The 18,401-nt window shown below is 41.0% G+C and overlaps 1 protein-coding gene across 3 annotated transcripts in view; it reads left to right on the top strand.

Moving 5' to 3' along the window:
• ADAMTS12 (ADAM metallopeptidase with thrombospondin type 1 motif 12) overlaps window positions 1-18,401 on the top strand; it is a 380,497-nt gene that overhangs the window by 211,223 nt on the left and 150,873 nt on the right. For all 3 annotated transcript variants that reach the window (XM_006071881.4, XM_044932579.2, XM_044932578.2), the window contains 3 exons: window positions 8,654-8,778; window positions 11,908-12,057; window positions 17,722-17,865. In XM_006071881.4, coding sequence (XP_006071943.3) covers window positions 8,654-8,778; window positions 11,908-12,057; window positions 17,722-17,865 — 419 coding nt within the window. The remainder of the gene's footprint in view (window positions 1-8,653; window positions 8,779-11,907; window positions 12,058-17,721; window positions 17,866-18,401) is intronic.

The following is an 18,401-nucleotide window of genomic DNA, read 5'->3' on the forward strand; positions in this document are numbered from 1 at the left end:
CAGAGTTGGACACAACTGAAGGGAGTTAGCAGCAGCAGCAGGCTCCTCTGACCATGGAATTTTCCAGGTAAGATTACTGGAGCAGGGTTCTATTTCTCAGTTACTGCCATGTGAAAACCACTGTGGAATTCCATCACATTTTGAGGGTAAGTTTGACATGATACTCATTTTGGAGCATCCTAGAGACATCTCAAGGAATAGAGGGTCATATTTAAGACCAGTGGAAACACACATACACAAAACCATGAGCTGGAAAGGTTTGCCATGCTTTTTAAGACATCATGGGCCAAGAAATCAGAGTGGCTTTACATATGAACCAATTTGCTCTCTTTCCTGTCTTGCTTCCATCCAGCCCTGAATCAAACTCTCATCTTCACTTTATGACCCTATCCTATCTTTTGACTCCTGTTCTCTCTCAGGGACTCAGACTCAAACTTAGCCTTTTAGTCCTTTCCACTTAAGACCAATTCGTTCAGTGACCTCCCTGCTCAACAGTTGGCCAGGGACTGCTCTCTTCCCTCCTGCTTCTGTGAGCAGTTGACATCATGACAAGCACAGATTTATAGTTACTCCCGCCTCTTCCTAGCCGTATAAGCCCTGGTAGGTTTCTTGTCTGTGCCTCCATTTCTTCATTTGGTAAAATGGGGATAAGAATGTTTACTTCCTGGTGTTGCTGTGAGAATCAAACATGTTAATTTACATAATGGTCAGCATAGTCAGGCTTGTAGAAACCATTCCATCAGTGTTACTTGTTAGTATCATTCTCATTCTTATCATCATTGTCATCATCATTTAGGTCCCACAGCAACCCTGGCAATTGTTACTATTATACTCATTTCACAGATGAGGAGATTGTACCAAAGTCTTTGATGGAAAACAAAAAACCTGAAGGAGATGAATAGGGTCTTTAGAAGCTGGAGACTTCTTTTAAGAACAGGATAGAGCCAAAGCTGGGGGTGGAGTGAGTTGGGATGAAGACAGGCGCATGGCCCCAGATCACTGTGCCATTGAGAAGTAGGGCCTTGGGGTGTCAGGCTGGCTTGAAGGAGCAGCAGACCTGACAAATAGGAAGGAGATGTCTGTTTGCACAGAGAATGTCTCTCCAGATTTAGTGTTGGGTTCACTTCTCTGATACTCTGGCGTTAAAAGCCTGCTGACTTTGGCAACTCAGACTGGTGACCTCCCCTGTCCCCAGGGTGACATGTGGGTCTGTAGTAATCTGTAGAACTGCTGCTTTTTCAAGATAAATGTCAAAAAATATGGGCAATGAATTTGTACACTCACCACTTTAAAAAATATCAAGTATCTCTTCCTCTGACCATCAGATGAGTTATTCCTTGGGTACACTGGAAGTTTTAAGGTTAAACTTTTTTACTGCTTTTCTTTCTCTGCCTGTTCACTTTCTTTTAAGAACCTAAGCCTGGCTAGCAGAGCATGATCAGACTGCAGTGAATCACAAATTCTCTAGGAAATCGATACATGACTTTTTTGTTCATTATAATGAGAGAGATTACAAAGAGGACAACTTATAATAAAAGCCACGTTCTTGCAAAATCATTTTCTCTCTCCCATTTGGGACTATTTCTGCAAACCATTGCTGACTTCCTCTAGGTCACCTCCCTGTTCAATCAGGTCACATACTCAAATGAATAGGAAAGGGGAAGTGAGAAGTGAATTGGACTGAAGTGGCTGAGAAAATGAGGTGAGAAAAAATGATGAAGGAACAAAAATGGAAATCTATTTTTGTTTACAAAGGAAATAGGGAAAAAAATTGAGTGGATGGGGGTTTGTTTTGAGAAGTGCAGATAATGACAAGGATGTTTTATAGGAAATATTTAATACAAGTCTCCCCTTATTCATTGTGCATCAGTGTTACCTCTCTGAAGCTCTTTTGTATCATGTGCATGCTGAGAGCTACATGGTGTTGAGGCATAGCTAACCATGGCTCCTGGGATCACATGCATTCAAGAAACTGAATATTTCTTGGACTTAGCCTCTTATGAGACTTGGAGATGAAGAGGCTGAAAAAAGTTGTGCTCAATTAAAATTTCCTGCAAAAGTCATGACATCTAATAGGAAAATAGTAACATGGAACTTGTGTTAAATGCCGCATACTGTAGATGAAAGTTATATACAAGGGCAAGGTACCGAGCTACAAATGACCAGCAGCTCAGTTAATTGCGCTTGCTATGGCTGTTAGAGGAACTGGCAAAGGCAATAAGGAGAAAACAAGCATGATTTGGGGGTAGACTTGGGGCTCTAACATTTTTTTTCTTTCTCATGTTGATGAAAATTCAATTAACTACTAAGTTAATAGAAAAAAGAATTTTATTCAAGCTAAACTGAGGTTTATAATCTGGAAGGCAGATTCTCGGAAATCTCTGAGAGTAACATCACACAATTTTAACATGTCAAGCTAGTGCAGCAAATGCTGTGAACCAAGATGCTCACAACATATTTGTAGAAAACTCCTCCAGACGAGGAGGCAGGGAAGACTTCTTGGAAATGTCCCAGTTGAGTCTTTAAAAATTAATGGATGTTGAGTAAGTTAAAGGGAATAAATAAGGAGAGAAATGAGGCTTTCTAGACAGAGGAGGCAGCCTGAAGAAAGCAAGGAGAGAAAGAATATATGTCCGGGGGTGGGGCAAATGGTACCACAGGCTGTTTGAATGTTGCTGGAACACAAACTGTGAGGTTGAACATGAAGGGAGGGCTTCCTGGAGGCTGGACTTTGAAAGGTCTCAAGTCTTGCCTGGTGATATGAGCAGACTTTGGTTTTAGCTGGATCAACCTGATGATGGCAAGGAGGATAGATTTAAAAAGCAGAAAGAAGGAGAACAGTGAAAAGATGCTGCAAGAATTAATTCAAGAATAAAATGATGAGGGTTTGAACTCAGACAGTTGGGAGTAAAGATGGAGAGAAGGTTGAGTTAACAGCACATGATGACAAACTGGGATATTGAAAGAGAGAGAGGAGACCAATAGGAGGACACCGACTTGATGGTGGTTCCTGTAACTAAGAAGATGCGGGAAGAATAGCAGGTTAACACAGGGAGATAGAGGGTCAGGGATGTGGAGTTAGGGCTATCTGTGGTGCAAGCCAGAAGGGTGTGTCCATCAAGAGATTTGGGTCCATGAGTTTGAACTCTAGGGGATGTTGGGAATGGGATATAGGCTTGAAAGTTAGTAGTGTATAGGTGAATACCCAAAATAAAACTGTGATCAAGAGTGAACTATTAATAGCAATGAGCCAGAAAGAAGAAGAGCTACCCAAGAACAGACCTGAGAGTAAGAAGAGGAAGGAGAGCTAGGGGGTCTCAGAAGTAGAGGGTCTCTGTGTTTGTCTCCCCTGGTGGTGGGAGTATGAGGTGGGGGAGATAAACAATAACCATCAATATTTGAATTGCTAAATCTTTCCAATTACTCAAAGCAAAATATTTAGAGAAGTGTCTTCCAACTCATTGGAAGAGACCATGATGCTGGCAAAGATTTGAGGGCAGGAGCATAAGGGGACGACAGAGATGAGATGGTTGGATAGCATCACTGACTCTATGGACATGAGTTTGAGCAAACTCTGGGAGATGGTGAAGGACAGGAAAGCCTGGTGTGCTGCAGTCCCTGGGATCCCAAAGAGTAAAGACACAACTGAGAAACTGAACAACAACTTCAGTAGTTTGAAAACCACCAGTCCTGGATTAGTAGCTGTAAAACTGGCATTCCAACCTTGCTCTGCCAAAACCAGCTCTGACTTGGCCGAAGTCCTCCCCTCTAAGACCTGGATCTCCTCATTGTTTAAATGAGAGGACTGGATTTATAATTCTGAAGGCCCTTCAAGGAAATGGACTCATAGTAACGCTGGGAAAACTGGAGACAGAGTCTGTGCAGCAGGGTCTGGAAGATGACTGTTTCTCCAGGTCCTTGCTCACACTTGAATTTGGCTCAGTGTCCAGGGACAGTGGATATTTGTAGACATTTGCTTTTCCTTAAACAGACACACATGTAGACTGGTGTATAAGTTCTTACAAAATGATGAGTCCAATGTGAAGAGCTGACTCATTTGAAATGACTCTGATGCTGGGAAAGATTGAGGGCAGGAGGAGAAGGGGACGACAGAGGATGAGATGGTTGGATGGCATCACCGACTCAATGGACATGAGTTTGGGTGGACTCTGGGAGTTGGTGTTGGACAGGGAGGCCTGGTGTGCTGCAGCTCATGGGATCTATTGCAACCCTCTAGTCTTGATTGGGGCCAGTTGTTACTTTTAAGATGTTAAAAATTTCTTGAGATAATTGTAGATTCACATATAGTTGTAAGAAATATTGCAGTGAAATCCCTTATACCCTTTACCCAGTTTCCCCTAAGGATAACATCTTGTATAATATCTTGTACATTTGGTGCAAGATCAGAACCAATAAATCGATATTCATACAAACTACCTCTCTCATTCAGATTTCACCAGTTTTACAAGCACTTAGATGACCCTAGTGGTAAAGAACCCGCCTGCCACTGTAGCAGACATAAGAGACCTAGGTTCCATCCGTGGGTCGGGAAGATCCCCTAGGGAATGGCAATCTACTCCAGTATTCTTGCCTGGAGAATCCCATGGACAGAGGAGCCCCCCAGGTTACAATCCATGGGATCGCACAGTCAGACATGACTGTGGTTGAGCATGCACATTGATTTTGTCTGTTTACATTCAGTTCTATGCAGTTGTAATACGTGTAGATTTCTGGAACCTTTGCCACAGTGCAGAACAGTTCATTACAAAGATGCTACCCTTTGATACCTCCCTTCTGCCTACTGACCTAAATCCTGGAAAGCACGAATCTGTTCTACATCTCTCTAATTCTATCATTTCAAGAATGTTATATAAATGGAATCGTACACTATGTAAGCTCTTGAGATTTTTTTTTTCATGTAACCTCTTGAGACTGGATTTTTTTCATTGGTCATAATTCCCTTGAGATCCATCCAAGTTGTGTGTATGGAAAGTTTGTTCCTTTTTAGTCCTAAGTAGCATTCCATGGTACATGACAGTTTATTTAACCATTCACTCATTGAGGGACGTTTGGGTTCTTTCCAGTCTTCTGCTACCGTGCACGAAGCTGCTGTAAACATTCCACCGCAGGCTTTTGTGTGAGTGCAAGTCTTCATTTCTCTGGGACAAATGTCCAGGAATGCAGTTGCTGGGTCATATGATTGTTGCAGGTTTCGTTTTTTAAGAAACTTCAAACTGTTTTCCGTAGTGGCTGTACATTTTACATTCTCACCAACAGTGTGAGTGACCCAATTTGATCACCTCCTTACCGTTGTTTGGGTGCTGTCACTTTTAAAAATGTTAGTCACTCTGACAGGCATATAGTAATGTCTCATTATCCTTACAGTTTTTCCTCTGTCATGTTTGCAGGGCTTAGTGACCCCTTTAGGTACCTAATTTTACCTTAAATACAAAGCAAAAAGAAAAGGATTTCTTCAAATACTAGTTTTCCTGCAGAACCTGGTAAAAGGACATGTTCTAAGATTTTTTTTTTCATTTTCAAAATCCTCCACAATTTCTTTTGTTTCTTTTGTCTATGGTGAAAATTCCAAAGGCATGTTTCCATTATGTAAAAGAAGATGGGTTGATCACTAAAAACTACCGTGTTATGATTACACCTACAGTCATTTGTAAAAGATACTCAAAACTTCAGCTTTCTTTTTTTTTTTTTTAATGATACTTTTACAATAGAGGTATTTTGCTGCTAAGGCAAATTGAAAGCAAAAGTTTTCAGAAAGCTTTGATTAATTCAGAAAATTGTGATGCTCCTTGAAGTAGAAGAACAGAGAAGTTGGAGGAAACCTAATGGGGTGAAAGGGGCTTCCCTGGTGGCTCAGTGGTAAAGAATCCACTTACCAGGTAAAGATTCGATCCCTAGGTCAGGAAGATCCCCTAAAGGAGGAAATGGCAATCAACCCCAGTATTCTTGCCAGGAAAATCCCATGGACAGAGGAGGCTGGTGGGCTATAGTTTATGGGATTGCAAAGAATCAGACACAACTGAGTGACTAAACAACACCATCTTATTGTGGTTTTCATTTGCAATTCTCTGATGGTTAATAAGGTTGAACATCTTTTTATTGTGCTTACTTGCCATCTGTATATCCCCTTCAGTGACACGTCTCTTCATGTCTTTTGCCTGTTTTCTAGTTGTTCTTTCATTGTTGAGATTTGACAGATCTTTAGATTTTCTAGAGACAAGACCTTGACAGCTTTCTGGCTTACAAATACTTTCTCTCACTCTGGAGCTCTTCTGTTCATTCTCTTCACAAGGTTTCTTCCAGAACAAAAGTTTTTCATTTTGATGAGATTCAGTTTTTCAGTTTTTCCTTTTCTGGATTATCTTATTAGTATCCAGTCTCTAAACTTTTTTCCTAGTCTTGGGGACCCAAGATTTTCCCCTGATTTTTTTTAAGTTTTATAATTTTTTTTTTAATTTTATATATCAGTCTGTGGTCCACCTTGAGAAAATTTTTGTGTAAGGTGTGAAGTTTAGATCAAGGCTCATGCCATCCCTCAAAAGTTTGTAATATTCTGGATACAGATCCTGTACATATTTTATTAGATTTATGCCAGTTTCATTTTCTTTGGAATAATGCAAAATGGCATTATTTTTTAATTAATGAGTATGTCTTTCACATCCTTCCTCTCCCCCAAACAAACAAGCAAATGTGAGTTTAAAACAAACCTCAAAGCAATCTGGTGATAGTCGATGGTTTTATAGCTTGCCTTCCTGTCTGAAGGAGAGGGAGTAAGGCACCGTTCTTATGAGGCTGGTCACCAGTTATTAACAGAACCACAGCTCCATCTAGGAGCCTTCGTCCTCATAGTCTTTGATTCAGTAACTGACCTGGGCGACCTTCTGCTAGTTCTTTACTTCTCTGAGGTTTAATTTTCTCTTATTATAAAATGAAAATAGCAATACTTTCTTTATAAATAATGCTGCCACCAGCAAAGAGCCACCAGGGAAGCCCAGGAATACTGGAGTGGGTAGCCTATCCCTTCTCCAGTGGATCTTCCTGACTCAGGAATCAAACTGGGGTCTCATGCATTGTAGGAGGATTCTTTACCAGCTGAGCTTACCAGGAAAGCCTATAAATAATACTAAGAGGGTGCAATTAAATTAAAAACAGAATTTATCTATAACTATCTGGCATATAAATAAAGATCAATAAATGTTTCCTTCTTCCCTTTCTTCCTTTCCTCCTTTCCCTTCCTTCTTCCCTCCACCTTCACTTCCTTTTTTCCTCCTTTCTATTGGTAGTTCATGCCACCAGGCCAGTTCTTTATGGTAGGTTTCTTCCAGAAGGGTTCTTGCTGTACCTTCAGTTTGACTAGGAGACTGACGCCCCTGTGCCCAACTAGCCCCCAAGAACCTCTCCTCCTTCACCATAGCTCCTTTAATAGATGCTAATGATGAGGATTATTAAATCATGAAGTCTGTTTCTTCTCTTTAACTTCTTTACTCTAGGAGTTCAGTGAGTTTGCATAAGCAATGAGCCACTTTTCTGTGTTCTCATGAGGGGAAGGTGATTTTTGGTAGTCAATCAGCATGGATGGGGGGACCTTGGAGTGCTTCTAACAGGCAACCAGGGTCTCTCAGGCCCTGTTGAATTTGAATGTGGGTCTCATCAAAATACAGAATATAGAGAAAAAAGCTCATAGTTTGATGAAGAGACAACCTGAAGTTCTTGGGCTGAGCCCAGAGTAATAGACTCAGATTAGAGTAGGCCAATGTAGGTCGTCATTCTCCCTGTAGACTCCACCCTGTACAAGAGATGGCTATATAGAGACTCCATAGAAATGAGGTGGGGGAAAGGAATTTCTCCTTTAAAAATTCAAATTAAGCTGGAGTCCCTCTAGGGCTGATTATCTTTTTTCTTCTTCATTTGACAAGTGTTCATCCAGTTAATTTGGAACCAGCCCTCTCCTCCCATCTTCAATAGTAACTGTGGGCCAGCTAGATATGACTCAGGAGCCCTTGATGTTGTGGGGTGGGCCATCTACTCCAGCATCCTAATTGTTGTCAGACAGTCAATGATCCTAAATGGTTAAAAGCCTGGAGAGATTATGTCACCTTCTGACCTTCATCCATGGATGTCAAACCAAGATGGAGACCACGGACAAGGAAATGTTCCATTCATCCTTGCAGGATACATCATGAAATGAAGGAGCTTTTTGTTGAAAATCTATTCATTTTGCATTCAGTTCAGTTCAGTCGCTCAGTCGTGTCCGACTCTTTGCGATTAGAAATGAAAATACCTCTTTGGCATCATATTGACTTTGGAAACAAAGAACTACTAGAAATAGAACATCAAACAGATGTTGGTCTTTGCTAATATATTTTTAGTTTTCCTTCAAGGTCAACTTGTCCCAGTGATCATTTCTGTCCTACAGTTCTCATCTTTATATTCTTTTAGTGGAAGTCATGGAAACAATAGTGTTTAGAGCAGGAGAGTGGCCTAGAGGAGTATGTTGGCCTTCCCAGACTCTTGCCAAATGTCTGGGGAGCACCTACCCAAAGCTCATTTCACCTGGCTGCTTTTGGGGCCTAATGTGATGGGCTCTGACCACAGAAATCTCACCTGTGCCAATCTCTCCCTCTTCTTTCTCCAGCAAGGATTGAAAATAGTTCACCATGCAGAGAAGACACTGTCCAGCTTCTGCAAGTGGCAGAAGAGCATCAATCCCAAGAGTGACCTCAACCCTGCCCATCATGATGTGGCCGTCCTTCTAACCAGGTACCCCAGAGCCAGGGATGGTAAGACGGGTGGGGGATTGGCAAGTGAAAAGGTTGCCAGGTATTCAAACTCATGAGATTCTTCTATTCTGTGTTGTTCTTGGTCATTTAAAAGGGAGCTTCTGTGAACTAGATACCTCCTGACTCCCATCCCAGTAAGGGAGGAGTTAGTTAACTTGCTAAATGTGCACAGCTCTCTGTGTTAATCAACTGCATCTGCTTGTTCCTATCCCAGAGATGATTTCATCATTAAAACTGGCTTCTCGGTGCAGCTCTGTAAACAATCAGTAAGCTTGTTTGCAGATCCTCATTAAAGCCTCCTATAACTCTTCACCATGGAATTTCTTATCCTTTAATTTTATTTAAAAAAAAAGTTCCTGCACGATACTGGATGCTTGGGGCTGGTGCACTGGGACGACCCAGAGGGATGGAATGGGGAGGGAGGAGGGAGGAGGGTTCAGGATGGGGAACACATGTATACCTGTGGCGGATTCATTTTGATATTTGGCAAAACTAATACAATTATGTAACGTTTAAAAATAAAATAAAATTAAAAAAAAAAAAAGTTCCTCCAATTTTGAAACCTGCAACTCTTTCTACAGAAATTAGTCTTCCATCTCTGACTGATGTTGAAGACAGAATATGGGGAGAAGGGCCTTCCCTGAATAAGCAGAGTGATTTGCTTGCACCTTTGTCTCCTTTACCCTCATGAAGACACTATTTGTTCTGACTACAGAGACCCTATGTGCTAATAAGAACCATCAGGACTTCTAGGACTCATAGCAGTGAAAACCTAGTGAATTTACCTGATCAACCCAGGCTCTTGGAAGGCTATGTGTGCTCATTGATCCAATAGATATTTTTTGAGCACCTACTGTATAACAGATACTATTTTAATCTAGACAAATGAAGCTGTTAATGAGGGGGGAAGGGTAAGTTTTCACTGGGTACTCCTATGCAGACTCAGAGACATCCTGAATCCAGGGATGTAGAGTGGAAGAGGCCCTTCAGCCTGGCCCTCCAACCTTATGATCAGGAAGGCCCTGGGTATCTGTTTGTTGTCTCTGGGGAGGACGGACTGCCTCTGAACATCTTGGCTTGTCCTCTGTGCCTTTGACAGGATTATCTGAGTACATTGGATATCTACAAGGGATGATAATTAGCTCCCACCCTATCCAAATATCTGTCTTACCCTAACCAGAAACTTCAATCCCAGAATCACTCTTTTGGCTGATTGCGAATGTGTTCCAAAATAAGTCTGTGGCATAAACCTATTACATTAGGTTCATCAGGGCTTGTGACACCTGTGTTGATTGTAACTTCTCTAGGGAATAGGTTGGTATGGGTGTAGAATTTAAGCACAGAGGCTTTGGGGAGCCAGCAGGCAGCCAGAGGACATGAGGACCCAGGCAAGTGGCCCCGAGAAGACCAGTCTAGGCAAGACCTGGCTCTAGGAAAGAACCCTGGATCATGGAACCAGCACTGGCCAGTGGGCAGCTGTGTCTCAGCTGTGTCTCTCTTCTTTCTCTGAAAGCAGAATAGTTTCACCTCTCATTTTCACATGAATAAATGAGTGAGTTAATGATAGCTGGCTTTTGAGGGGTATTTGACATGGGCCAGGTTCAGTGCTACATCTGGTAGAACAATTATCATTCCACTTAATCCCCACAACAACCCTGATAGTTCATTACTATCAATCATTCCTATTTTACAGATCAAGAAACTGAGTCTTATACATTATGTCACCTGCCCCAAATCCCACTGCTTTTAACAGATATAGCAGGGACTTAAATCCAGTTAGTTTGACCCCAGTAGCCATACTATCACCCTGTAAGAATGCAAAGGATCTGTTCTCCTTTTCTTCTTATGATGATCATTTTTCTTCTTTACAACAGAGTTCTGGCTTCAAGTTTTGATGAACCTCAACCAGCTCCTAGACAATAGAGAGAATTTCAAGTTCTGAAGCAGGATTTCTCAGTAGTAACACTACTGACAATTTGGGTTGGCTAATTCTTTGCTGTGAGGATCTGGCCTGTGCACTGGGGTGTATTTAACAGAATCCCTGGCCTCCATCCATGAGATGTCAGTGACACCCTCCTCTAAGTTGTGATGGCCATAACTGTCTCCAGACATTGCCAGAAGTTCCTGAGGAGGGTGCGGGGAACAAAACCACCCCCTGTGGAGAATCTCTGCTCTGAAGGAGCAGGTAGGCTCAGGAAGGGTGGGAAGGAGAGGACTGAACTGGTCTCTGGAGGACTAGACTGAGATCCACTTCAACAGAGTTCCCTATAGAGGAGCTTTCAGTACAAGGTGGATTTGGTGTGAACACACCTTGTGAAATGGGGCTGGTGGATTCATGTCAAGGCATGTTTTTTCTTATACCGTCTCCAGTGCTTAGTGGAGGTGAAGCTGATCCCTTATTGGGAGCTTATGCACCTTACCTGTAAGACCCATATTTTACAATCCTTTTGTCAGCCCTTTTTATCCTCTTTATTGCTGGATACTTAATAGACACTCAATGGACAGTTTTTTTAGGGGTCTAACTTCCTTGTATCCTATGAGATCCTAGGAGTTTTTCTTTGTATGTCCATCCCCTCCCATATGCAGTATTGTTAGGGTGGTGGGACCGGAGAGACCATGAATTTGATCTCTAGATGGATTGATGGGACCAGTTGCCTTTTTCATGAATGAACAAAAGTTCTCGGATATCTTTTGAACACATACCTCAGAAAGGCCAAAAAGGCATTTCGTGTTTGAAAAACCTCAACCACTGATGGTTGTCCTTTCCCTGTTTAAAAGTTTAATTAATTCCAATTTTCAATCAAATCCTTTCTCTTGTGTGTCAAATAATATAATTTGGCTTCCTGAGATTAAGAATAAAAGCAACTCAAATTAAAACATTTGCTGTATTTTCATATATTTCTTTGGGTGTGAATGAGATTCAATAATGAAGTGGTAAAATCAGAATAATCCTAGTGAATTCAAAATCGCTCCCTAAGATTTATATGGACTTTTAAAAACAATTTTAATCATGCTTTACAGACCATATTGAAAGTGAATTCATGGCCAGATGGGTTTTTTTCCTAGATGTTTCTTGAGGCGCCTCCACATCCCTGTTCTTTGCTTTCAGAAAAGACCTCTGTGCAGGTGTCAATCACCGCTGCGAGACTCTGGGGCTGTCCCACCTGTCAGGAATGTGCCAGCCTCACCGGAGTTGTAACATCAATGAAGACTCTGGACTCCCCTTGGCTTTCACAGTTGCCCATGAACTTGGACACAGGTAAAGGGCCAAGGAAACTGAGATCTTCTCCTTCTGATCATGCATCAGTATCAGGGTGTCAGGAGAATCAGATTGCACTGTGGCTTGAGAATGACTTCCTAAATATCTGCTTTCTCATCTGTAAAGTGGGTAGGGGGTGGATTGGGGAAAGACACAAGTTCAATATTCCACTGTCTTCTCTGCCCGATCACTTGTACCGTCAACATCACAGAATCATAGAGACCGCTACAAGTCTCTGAGTTAGAACGAGGTGAGCAGAAACAAGGAGATAAGTTTTAACTTAATTGATTAACTCAGGAGTAGTAATTCCTATTTAGTTCTTATGAAATAGTGATGTTATTAATATCACTGAAAAGTCACAAACCTTAACATTCTTTGCCCTTCCTTTATGCCAGACATTTCACATTGTGTCATTGACTTCTCTCAACAATATTAGGAAGTAGATACTATTGTTTGCACCATTGTACTTATGTGTATTAAAGGAGGACACTGAAAAAAAGAAAAAAATGGAAAACTGCTTTAAACTCGGAAAGACTATCAAAAAATCACCAGTTAACAGGAAGTCCAAGTTGTCACAAAAATGTGTAAATTTGATTAGGTCAATTGATTGAAGGCAGGTTTCATAAATTTTTGGTAAAGGAATGTTGAGAATTCTGGATTCTCTGAGTATCAGAGGTTCTCAGGAGGAAAGATCTTAGCTTATTTGTAACTTAATATATTGATGTATTTATTAACCAGTAATGAGAGAACATCATACGAGGTGGAAGCTCAGAGTGGGGAGTCATATAAATGGCTCAACTGCACCCCCACCTGTTATGTGGCCACTAGCTTGAAAGAAAGCAAAACACTGTAAATATTCTGAATGTCCAGCCAGAAAAAGAGGTGGCATTAGGAAGAGCCCTGCTGACTAGATTATTCAAGGCCTGGCCTCTCTGGTCTGGGCTTTCTCACCATTTTTCTCATATAATATTGGAACTTTTCAAAATACTTTTACCTAAAGTACTAAACCAGAGTATTGGCTTGGGAATTGGGACATGTGAGTGGTTATTCTGGCTTTTCCATCAGCCAGTATTATGACTAGAGAATTCCCTTCACTTCTTTGTGCTTATTTTCTTATATTTGAAGTGAGTAGATATGGTTAGGTACTGTGATTTCTTTGATCCTTACCAAAAAGCCCTGGGAGATAAATGTGCTACAGTGTAGTATCCTTAATTATCAAAAATTCAAATACAGAGAGGGTAAGTGACTTGCTTTTAATTAAATAAGATTGAGGACAAAATACTGAAAAAAACAGGCCATAGTTATTGGCATGTTGATAATAACTGGGGAAAGTGAAAATTATTCTTATGAGCAAATGTATAGGCACCCTCAGTCCTGGCACATGGAAGGACTGTCCCTTGTGGCCTCGAATAAAGTCACTGTTGTCAGAAGCATCTCTAGTCAAGCAGTGTCAAGCAATATAACTGGATTAAACTGAGAAATGATTTCTCAAGGCATTCTCAGCAATGGTATGCCCAAGTTGAAGAAAAGCGGAGAAGACTTGCTTGATAAGACATTCTCAAGTGCTCACTTATGTCCAAAGAATGGATCCTTTATCCTCAATTCATTTTGGCAGTTTTTAAAAATTAAACTCACACTACTTATGATCCAGCAGTTGTACTCTGGGCATTTATCAAGAAGAAGTGAAGATGTATGTTCATATTTTAAAAACCTATACATGAAAGTTTATAGAAGCTTAATCTTAATAGCCCCAGACTGGAAGCAACCCAGGGGTTGTTTCAACTCAATGTGGTGAAGGGTTAAATAAACTGTGATGGATCCATATCATGGAATACTACTCAGCAAGAAAAAGGACCAATTATTGATACATGCAGTGACCTTGATGAATCTTTGAACAATTATGCTCAGTGAAAAAAACTAGTCCCCAAAGGTTATATACTGTAAGATTCCATTTACATAGCATTATTGAAATAATAAAATTATCTAAATAGAGAACATATTAGTGGCTGCCAGAGCTTAAGAAGGGGATAGGGGAGGGCCGGAAAGTAGGTCTGGCTATAAAGTGCAACATGAGGAATTCCACCAGGTGAAAATGTTCTGTGTCTTGACTATATCAACATCAGCATCCTAGCTGTGATATTGTATTGTAATTTTGCAAGATGTTACTGTGAGGGTATAGTGGGTAAAGGGTACATGGGACCTCTTTGTATTATTTATTTACAACTTGCATCTGAATCTATAATGATATAATAAAATAAATTTAATATGTAAATATAATGAATTAAAATTTTAAATTTTAAAAGAGGGCATTGGGCCATGTACAGTTGACTTAAATAAAGCACTATCTTTTAAATGGCAAAAAAGTTTAGGGTCACTGATAGGAAAGACAAAATTGGGGAATTCCCTGGTTGTTCAGTGGTTAGGACTCCGCTTTTCCACTGTTGGGGGCTTGGTTCGATCCCTAATCAGAGAACTAAGATTCTGCAAGCCGAGTGGCATGACTGAAAACAAAAAAGAAGAGGAAAGAAAGACAAAGTTGAAGAAAGACATATAAGTTTGAATTTGAGTGACAGAAAAAATGCTTCGGTAAGTCACAAAACTGAAGAAAAGACATTAGGAGTACCCTGAGAAATTTGTTTATAGCACAAGATGCTTCTCAAATATTCAGTTCTCTTTTTAGATATAAAGTTCTAACTAGCTGTGGACCAAACTGAGAAACACTGGGCATATCAATGAAACAGCCTGGTGCCAGAAAAAAAAAAAAAATATATATATATATATATAATAAGCCATTATCCTAAGATAGTCACTATAGTTTAATAAAAAAGATACTCCATTGTTCTTGAAAACTTGTTTATTTCATCACTGATTGCATAGGATTTAAAATAGAAAGTGAAGTTAACTAACTGGTGCTTTGGCCTAAATAATTGCATTTTTATTTTGAGAAAAAATAATTAAATTCCATTTATGAGAAGCCTAGATTATATCCATCGTCCATACCTAAGCTCTCATCCCTTAATAGGTGAATTACCAAAAATGAAGATGGAATTCCAGAAGGAAATTTAAAAACCTCTCTGAGACCTAGCATCCTTTCCCTTGAAGTAATGAAAATGATAGAGATGAACACTTGCAACACAACATCCATCCAGTATTTCCCATTCTTCTGGATTGGGATATTCCATTTATTTCACTTATAGAGCTTTCCTTGTTGCATATGCCAAATTGGTATTTCCTGAATGAGTCAGAAAAGCTCACATTTATACTTTCATAGTTCTTGTTCTCTGCTGGTTCTACTCCACCATAACATGAATAGTAAAAAGCAAGAAATGTCTGACCAAGTGACACCCTAAGATTCAGGCAGTGACTTAGCTTGCTATTTCATGTCTCTAATTTTCATAAACCCATCTAGCAGGAATTGTAAAATCAAGGTGTAGTAAAGCAGGCTAATTCAGCAGCCAGTGAGTTGTTTCAGCCTGTAGTAGGCTCTTACTCCAAACTGCTTTTGAGGTTCATTCCACTTGCTAGGAAGTAGCTTCTTGGAAACACCTTTCATCCCTCTGACCTCATGTATTTTTCCTGTTTCTCATTTTTCACTGACCCACTGATCCCATATGACTCGAGCACTCCCCCTCATATAGAGAGAGTGGACATGTGCAGAGGAACCTTTATTTAGCAGCTTTGCTTTCTTTTGTTTCATGGAAGCACACAGGAGTGATAGAGTGGAGAGGGGAATGCTTAGTGAACTAAGAACTTTAGATGGAGCAACGTGAGCTTTTGAGGAGCTGATGTATTTAGAGGGTAGGTTTGAAGTCACCCAGTATATAGGATAGGCTTCCCTGGTGGCTTAGTGGTAAAGGATCTGCCTGCAATGCAGAAGACCTGGGTTCAATCCCTGGGTCAGGAAGATCCCCTGGAGAAGGAAATGGCAACCCACTCCAGTATTCTTACCTGGGAAATGCCTCCATGGAATCACAAAGAGTTGAACACGATTGAGTGATCAACAAAGTATATAAGATCCAGACATCTGGCTTGTCATATTGGAAAGGTTGATCCTAGAAAAGCCATTATTAATGGCGATTTTTAGAACCATGTTTGTTTAAGATTTTTCCTAATTATTAAACAGGTGAACGTGTGGAATACTTAATGAACAGGGCAGGACTGGATTTTCAACAGCCTGGGAAAGGCCTGCTCAGAAAAAAAACCCCAAAACAAAAAACTTTCATTGAATTAAATTCTTTGTGTTTGAGTGATTAAAGAGCTTGGTAGATTAATTCTGTGACTCCTTTGGGAATTTTGTATTCATGTGGAATGTGATCAGAGTCTGTAAGTAAGTTGATAACATCTTAATGCATTAAAAATAATACAAGAAAATTTCTAAATCCCACAAAGACTTTTTTCTGCAAGAGTTGCTAATGTTGATCAGGAGATTTTATTAAAGTTGGATATGAGCTTTCCTGTCAGAGGAATTGCATTTCACCAGCAGAGTAAAAGGTCATAGTTTCCTCTGTTCAAATTTGAAAAGTTGAGCCAAGATCTCCAGGTTGCAAGTTTCCAAAAAGCAGATTCCAACAGAGACAGGTCTTGTGGAGACTCAGAAAGCATCTTGGCAGTGATCCTGAGGTCTTGGCTTATAAACAGACACTTCTCAGTCAGCTTCTTTCCCAGGCAGCCCCTTGCCATGGGGGTCAGTTAAGCATTTTAGGGCCTTTCAAGGCTGCTTCACCTGGTCACCCCTGGCAATGGGAGGTCAGGGAGCCGACCGAATGAGACACTGACAAGAACACTGATTTAGGAGCACAGAGATCTGCAGAACACTTAGCTTTGTCACGAACTAGCTTGTGACTTTTGACAAATCTCAAACTCTCATCTAAAAAAGGAAAATAAGCCAGCTAGACAATGATAAAGTAAAAGTGTTAGTCACTCAGTTGTGTCCGACTCTTTGCGACCCCATGGACTGTATCCTACCAGTCTCCTCTGTCCAGGGAATTCTCTAGGCAAGAATACTGGAGTGGGTTGTCATTCCCTTCTCCAGGGGATCTTCCCAACCCAGAGTTCAAACCCACATCTGTTAACGTTTTCTGCATTGGCAAATGGGTTCTTCACCACTCGTGCCACCTGGGAAGCCCACTAGACTGTGTGTGCTCCCTAATGTCCATATATTGAAGGACTTGTATGATACTGGAGAGAAATCCATCCATTCCAAGCTTGCAGCTTCTGACAAAGTCTCCCATAGGCTTTGCCATTCATGCTCTCCAGTAAATTATGATGAAAAAGCAAAAGGAAGTTTTTGTTCTTTTGTGCGGCAGTTGCTACAGCAGGAGAAAGAAGACAGCTGGAGGCAAGATTTGCCCTCCTGACTGTAGTCTCATGGAAAGCCAAAGCCAAACTGGAAGCTTTTAGCTTTCTGCCAAACGGGAGTTTTTGGATTAGCCACACGGCTCCCAGGGTTGTATATTTGGAACAAAACTATGCCTAAAATGTTTCCTGTGCTTTCTAGTTGAAAATTAGCTAGCCCCCTCCAACTTCAAAGTCCCACTTTGTAATCAGATGCCTTCTATACAAAGGTGGCTCCCTGTGGGTTATTTTCACCTTGGAGGAACTGTGGTTTTCCTCTTGCTTCATGCCTGCCTCTTTAATATCCTTGTGCTCCGTGCTTCCCTGCAGCTTCGGCATCCAGCATGACGGGAAGGAAAACGACTGTGAGCCCGTGGGCAGGCACCTGTACATCATGTCCCGCCAGCTGCAGTACAATCCCGCCCCGCTGACATGGTCCAAGTGCAGCAAGGACTATATCACTCGCTTCCTGGAGTAAGTGACCATGCATCTCAGCATAGCCTCACTCAGGGCTCTGTACACCAGAAGTCACTTTGAGTTCTACCCAAGACCTGGAAAAGCCTCAGTTCCTCTCATAGGTCGTGTCGGGGTGGTAACAGTAACTGTAACAGGTAACTTCGCTTCTGCTCTCTGACCCTGAGATCCAGGTGGGTTCTGCCTCCAGCTTCAGCCAGGTGAACACTCTGTCTCCCCCCACCCTCCTTCAGCTTTTTGTCATCTGAAAGGGGCTCTTGATGACCCAAGAGTGAGTTTAAGTCCTTGAGGGACTGGCAAGAATGACTAGGACAAGTCAGAAGTTGTCACCATACCCCACTGAGGGTAATATAATTTTTTTCATTTTACCACTGCTTGTAAATATTTCCTAAATCACATCTGAGCAAATGATGTGGGATTATGATTTGCATTTCCTTTTAGACAGCCCCTACCTTGGGCCTAGTAGAAATAAAATTGTCTTAAAGGACATAGAACACTAGAAAAAAAAGTTTTTCTTGAATGGAAGACTAAATCTT

This window comes from Bubalus bubalis, chromosome 19, assembly GCF_019923935.1.
Source record: "Bubalus bubalis isolate 160015118507 breed Murrah chromosome 19, NDDB_SH_1, whole genome shotgun sequence".
NCBI classification, from domain to species: domain Eukaryota; kingdom Metazoa; phylum Chordata; class Mammalia; order Artiodactyla; family Bovidae; genus Bubalus; species Bubalus bubalis.